The 6979-nt window shown below is 31.0% G+C and overlaps 1 protein-coding gene across 5 annotated transcripts in view; it reads left to right on the top strand.

Moving 5' to 3' along the window:
* Positions 1 to 342: 342 nt before the first annotated feature.
* Positions 343 to 6979, top strand: part of LOC108760698 (GRAM domain-containing protein 1B) — a 65161-nt gene continuing 58524 nt past the window's right edge. For 2 of the 5 annotated variants that reach the window (XM_018506813.1, XM_018506821.1), the window contains exons 1-6: positions 343 to 507; positions 667 to 756; positions 898 to 1198; positions 1602 to 1800; positions 1977 to 2257; positions 4420 to 4572. In XM_018506813.1, coding sequence (XP_018362315.1) covers positions 755 to 756; positions 898 to 1198; positions 1602 to 1800; positions 1977 to 2257; positions 4420 to 4572 — 936 coding nt within the window. In that variant the 5' untranslated portion in view covers positions 343 to 507; positions 667 to 754. Of the gene's footprint in view, positions 508 to 621; positions 757 to 897; positions 1199 to 1601; positions 1801 to 1976; positions 2258 to 4419; positions 4573 to 6979 lie in introns of all 5 variants that reach the window. The other 3 variants (XM_018506795.1, XM_018506804.1, XM_018506787.1) reach the window with 3 other exon arrangements.

Genomic DNA, 6979 nt, shown 5'->3' with positions numbered 1-6979 from the left:
ATAACCGCGTAACCAATCAATAATCAGTAAAACGCGAAACCACAACAACGGATCGCTTCTGATTGGTTACGCGGTTACGCGATACGCGGTAAATACACCTCATGGGACTCCAGCCTAAGAGCATTTGAAAGAAGCAAGTGGACCGCAGCCTTAAGTACAGTCTTAAGATGTCATGAACCAATCAGAAGGCCGCATTAGCGACTTAAGACATTACTTAAGACGGTCTTAAAATAAGAACCGACTATGAATACCGGCCTTTGTGCCGCTATATGAATATGAACAGAAACGAGTGGAAATGGATGGCCACGTTTATCCGGTCTTTACTATCGCCGGAACCTGGGCCACTCAAATATTAGAAGAAGAAGAAGAAGACGAATGGAAACGAGTGATGCCTGATACGGCAATGTGCGACTTTTCCTTGTCTGAAATGTGTCGCTCTTATCGCGGTAGGCGCAAGTAACCAATGCCCAGCGTGCGGATAAACACCTTTCGCAGCCAACTAAATACGTACTAACTAAATCTGCAGTATTCGCAATCCGCCTATATTATAAATTGCCGCTATTCATCCCGTAACCCTCCAGCGAGTTACCCCGAACATATAACGCCTAATCTCTGATTTAGATCTCGCTAAAAGAACCTCTCTCACAAAATTTCGATGTTCAACAGCTCCGGCTACGAAACCGTGGACAGTAACGTCGCGTGATTTGTTATATACTACGAGACGAAGACGACATAAGGGCACTCGACGACAAGCATGTATGTATCCATCGCTCACTTGGTCGTGCAGCAATTTTACATTTTGCATGATCCTTCTGAACAATAACATTGCAAGAAAACATTCCACCCAACATAGCATTAATTGTTTGACCTTTAATATTGGTTCTTCATTGTAAATAGGAATAAATCCGTGGAGAATCTATTGATATCCAGCCACGAAGTGATCAGCAGTATCAATTCCACTGGTTTGGGCAATCAAGGTATAGCAACAAATTTGGGGTGTACCACGGCTACCGAAAAGGTACAGGAAACGTCTGCATCTGGCGTCGATTGTAACAGTCCTGTATCAAGTCCCAACTTGTCTCCACGTCCCAGTCCGAGAGCTCATTCTAAACGAGAGTTTTCCAAAAATCCTGATTCTGCTGTCAAAGAATCACTCCGTGCGAATAAATCAGACGATCAGCTATCAAGTGGCCATCAAGTATGTATCGATGAAGCATTTTACAAATTTTTTAGATATTTATTAGTATCATTGTTGAATTGATGTAATTTTAACATCATTGATGAAATTGATTATTAATGTACAATAATTTATAATATTAAGCATTATGTTTTTTTTAGCAGAACTTGTATGGTTTATCTTTTCTTTCCAATATGGAGAGAAAAGGAAAAAAGATGAACTGTACAAGAACTTTAGCTTAAAAAAACAGACTTATTACTTCCAGCTTCAATTTATGATTGCATTTCAAATTTGACAAATCAAATTGACACAAATTTTATAAATATAAATATAGCTTTATTAATATCAAGATTCATTTTAACCAAATATAGGATTCTTTTTCTTATTTGTATTATATACAACTTATTTCGTTTAAATATTACAGGATGTAATAAGTAGATCATCTGACTCAGCTGATCTCAATAAGAGTTCCATTCATGAGAATAAAAAAGAGGCACGTAGCAGTGAACGGAGTAAAAAGAAGTCTTCTTGGTACAATGTACTTTACCCAACTTATAAATCTCGTTCCGAAGACTTTAAACGAATATTCAAAGACGTGCCTGACGATGAGAGATTGGTGGTAGGTAAGTATTATATATTTTTTAAATGTTTTTTTTTCTCTCATTCAAGAATGTATTATGCAACATTGTATTCTTGCGAAATACTTTCATTGTACTAACTTATATTTTTTACATCCACACGACTGTAAAACAATATTTAACATTTCATGATTTAATCAATCTAGCATTGTAACTTTTAGATTATTCTTGTGCTCTGCAGCGTGAAATATTAGTACATGGTAGACTTTATGTATCTCAAAACTATGTGTGTTTTTATGCTAATATATTTATGTGGGAGACGTTGGTCTCTCTACGTTGGAAAGATGTTACATCTATTACCAAAGAAAAAACTGCACTTGTCATTCCAAACGCTATCTTGATATGCACCATTACTGACAAGTTCTTCTTAACATCATTTGGAGCAAGAGATAAAACGTATGTGATGTTATTTCGTGTTTGGCAAAATGCTCTTATCGGCGAGGTACGCATATATATCATATATAACTAATTATCCACTTTAGATGATCTATAATTCACATCAGATTTTCAGGATAAATAAAATTCTATTTATGACTTTACATGTCATATGTGAGACGAAGAATGTTTGAAGAAAAGTGTAGAGATCAGGAAATACATATATGTTAAATAGAAGTTATAAATTATATAAAGTGGGCATAACTTAAGATTTCTCTCTCTTAATTATATTGTGTTTTATTGTACAAAGATTTTAGAAGATCTTTATCTTGAAAAATATCCTAATCAGAGAAATTATTGAAAACTATCCTTTTCAGACAATTTATAAAAAAAAATTGCAGCAGAAATATTTTGAAAAGACCATACAATAAGCATTAGTCTACCTTATTTATTTGTTCCATTATAGTGCATCTTTGCTAACGCTTGGTAAATCGATATTTTCTTGAAACACACTTTGATAGTTCCTTCGGTTATGATATCTTCGCTAACAGTATTGTACCGTATATACTTTTTAATAACCCTCGAACGGCACACTTATTTTCAATCTTCGAACGGCACACATGGATCATTTGTGTCCAACTCGATTTTAAGGCTTTTAAAGTATTCGAAAAATTCTGAAAAAATTCACATATGTTCTTTAAGGTCTCTACTAAATTATTCTGCTATCTATGTAGACATTGGGAAAAAAAAGTTTAGAAAAATTATGAAAATTACTTTCTCCATCAGAAAAAGAAAATAATTCAGTTTTGATAAAAAAAATTGTAACTTTGCTATACACGTACACAAAAAAACCATTGTAAAATGTTATTATATAGATATGATACTTAACAAAAAAAAATATTACAGGGGCCAAATGCAGAAAAAGTGCAATTATTTAAGCATCTGAAAATATATTTTTAATGTGAACAAATAATATTTTTTAGAAGAAAAAACAATTTGATTTTATTATCGAATACTAAAATAATTATTTATTAACAAATAAAAATAATGAAAAAAGTGATTACAATTATAAAATATTAAATTTTTTAAAGGGGGAAAATTATATTATTAATTATATCAATTATATATTATCAAATTCTTGTAGTACGTTCCTCTGTGCCATGTTATCTTTACCATAAAAAGAAAAATAATTTTGTTATTTTTAAAAAGCACTTAAATTTGCATAAATAAATAAACGCGAAAAAATTTTTTAGATTAGAAAAAATATGTATACACAATAAAATAAGCCTACTCAATACAAAAATAGCAAAATAACTGAATTCACTTGTGAAAAAGACACCTTCCAACAGCACACATAGATCTTTTAGTTCCGCAACTTTGCGATTGCACTGCTTGACAATACATAGAAGTTCCATGTCGCCGTTACTTCCTTATATCTCTTTCATCACAAAGATTTTTTATAGAGGGGAGACAGAACCAAGCACACAAGTGTATGAGAAATAAGAACTATTAGAAATCGCATGAACACGAATGACCCATATGTACCGTTCGAAGGTTAATAATTTAATGTGCTTCCTACAAGTTACAGTTCAGATATTAAGTATATATATATATATATATATAATTTTAAAAATAAGAAAACATTAATAGAGAGAAAACATTAATATTTTGTTCTATTTTTGTTTCTACTTCTGAAAACTACCTATAAGCATTAATCGGGGTGTTATTCAAAAACGAAAATATTTGGATCTTAATACAATGCTCCAGAGAATAAATCACAAGAATAAGAATCCAAGCCAATGCGAACCAACACAAGTTAGTAGTATGTAGAATCCATATATTTAAGATAAAAAATTCTTTACAGAACATTTTAACCCTTGATATTGGGTCATCCTCATTGTAAAATTAAACAGGTGCTCAATAATTGTTTAACAAAGTAATGGAAAATATGATATAAATGTCGCTAATCATTGTAATATAAATCGCTGATAACACATATCATATTTTCCATTACTTTGTTAAACAATTATTGCACATCTGTTTAATTTGAGGATGACTCAATGTCAAGGATTGAAACGTTTGTGAAGAATTTTTTGTCTTAAATATATGATTCTACACATGACTAACTTGTATTCGTTCGCATTGGTTTGGATTCTTATTCCGAAAATATTTTGTACTCTTAGAATGTACGTTTCTTCAAACATAAAAATTTCTGTTGCTATATTTCAGCCAATGAGTATGGCTGAAATGTGGCAGCTTGTACATACCTGTTATGGTGATGAATTAGGATTGACGTCTGATGATGAAGATTACGTACCACCATTACCTACGGCAGACGACGAAAAGTTGTCAACTCGTCTCTCTGTAGAATCTTTCTCTGAGGTAAGCCTAACAATATCTATAAATTGTTAAACATAATATTGCTTTTCTTATTATTATTATATTGAATGAAACAATAACGTGATTTTATTTTTGTATTAAAAAGATTTTAAAAATCGAAAAATATTAAAGTACTATATTTAAATGGAATCTCCTATTTTACATATTCTTGTAGCTTACCTCGAGTCGAGAGCTTTTCAAAACACTATAATAAAATTTATTTTCTTTAAGTGCTTTTTGTGTTGAGGATTGAAAGTTATAGTCTCGCCGGCATTAACATTACATATATAGAGTGTCAAAAGTCTGGAAACGGTCGAATATTTCAAAAGGAAAGCATTGTTGAGAAAAATGTTTCAGACAAAAATTGTAGAGTTCAAAAAGATCTATTCACTGGTGTCCGACCGATGGATAAAAACCTCTTGAATGTTGTTTAGAATCATGATCTAGATAACATTTGTCAAGATCAAGGCCATTGAAGGTTGTTTCTCTTATTTTTATTTTTCCACTAAAAATTCATTTTTACATAATGAAAATAAGAAAAACAACTTCCAATGGCTTTGATCTTAACAAATGTTATTAAGATTATGAGTCTGAATAACATTCAAGAGGTTTTAGCCATCGTTTTGGCACCTTGAGTAACGCCAATACCAATAGTATACTGTAACTTTCGAGCGTCATAACTAGAAAAACTTAATAAACATTTATTTTATTATAGTATTTTGAAAAGCTCTCGAGGTAAGCTACAAAAATATGTAATGAAAAATAGAGGGTTCCATTTTAAAAAATCGACGTGATCCAAGGTCAAGGGAATGTGATCAGATCTGAATAAATCTGTTTAAACTCTACAACTTTTGTCTGAAACATTTTCCTCAAAAATGCTTTATTTTTGAGATATTCGACTGTTTCCAGACCTTTGACACTCTATATGATGTATATATATATATATATATGTATATGTATATATATATATTGTAACCGTACTCGTGACCAACGGCACAACTTCGTGGCGTGTTCTTCGTTCTCCTCTTATGCAAAAATATCTCTTTTCTCTCGGTAACTGAATTTTGCGAGCCAGGTGGTTTTTTGGCCAAGATTGTAATTCTTAAACGATAAATTTAAATAACCGTGGATCAATTAAAAATATGAACGTTTTAAACAAGGCTTCTTCCACGTGCGCTTGATAAAATTAGCGAACAGATTATTTATTATAATCTATATGTATTTCATAATAAAAAGACGTTTCGGTCTGTCATCAGACCATTTTCAATAATGTCAAAAACAAAAAAATTTTTTCGTACAAATTAATGAAAACACATTAAAAAACATAAAGAAACGGGTTCAGTTCTTGCAGAACATATGAATAGTGGTCATATGAATAGTGGTCACAGTTTCAATCGGGAAGATGTGAAAATTTTAGATAAAGAACCTTATCTTTCGAAACGGTTGACTTCAGAAATGATATATATAAAAAAACAGACAAATGGCCTAAATAAGCAAATAGATACACAGAATTTTCCGGAATCATATGTATCCTTACTAAATATAAAATAACAAAATCTTGTAATATTAGTCTTTGCGTCTGCGCAAGTAACTCATATAAATAAGGCATAGCATAACAACTGTAACAGTCACATTTTTGTTTTCTTAGAACGATCTTGTCCTCTCAAGTATAATGTTTAAAAATTTTTGTGAAAATTTGGTCACATAGTGAAATCTGATCGAGGTTTGAAGATTGAACGCAGGTAATTTCGAAGTTTTTTAATAACCACAAATTGATGCTTCTAATTTTAACGTATAATGACTTTTTCTCACATTTAATTAGTATTGACTAATGTTTCTAAAGTTAATTATTGAAATGTTGAGAATTGAAATTGACTGATAATAAGAATCTTTTTATAACATAGTTACCTTTTTTCCTGTTTTATTAATATCTGGAAATGATGCGTTCAGTCATTAAACTCATAAAGTTATTAGGGATCGAAAAGACATATTACTGTTATTTACACAGAATATATGAGGTATGGTATTATGTTAATAATAATATAGAAATGATTGTTAGATTGTTAGATTGATAATTTTTGGTTCTGAATAGATAACTAACATCACCACTGACGTCATAATAATTTTGAACAAGTTGAGAAAGAATATTGATTAACGTTGGATTAACGTAATCCAATCACGACCGTAACATTGTAAATTTAGATTTTAGACAAAAGAATTTTTGTATTATGTAATGCGTTTTCATTAATTTGTACGAAAAAATTTTTTTGTTTTTGGCATTATTGAAAATGGTCTGATGACAGACTGAAACGTCTTTTTATTATGAAATACATATAGATTATAATAAATAATCTGTTCGCTAATTTTATCCAGCGCACGTGGAAGAAGCCTTGTTTAAAACGTTCATATT

The sequence above is a fragment of the Trachymyrmex cornetzi genome, unplaced genomic scaffold, assembly GCF_001594075.2.
Source record: "Trachymyrmex cornetzi isolate Tcor2-1 unplaced genomic scaffold, Tcor1.1 scaffold1080, whole genome shotgun sequence".
Taxonomy (NCBI): domain Eukaryota; kingdom Metazoa; phylum Arthropoda; class Insecta; order Hymenoptera; family Formicidae; genus Trachymyrmex; species Trachymyrmex cornetzi.
The sequence above is the reverse complement of the archived record's forward strand: the minus strand, read 5'-3'. Positions and strand labels throughout refer to the sequence as shown.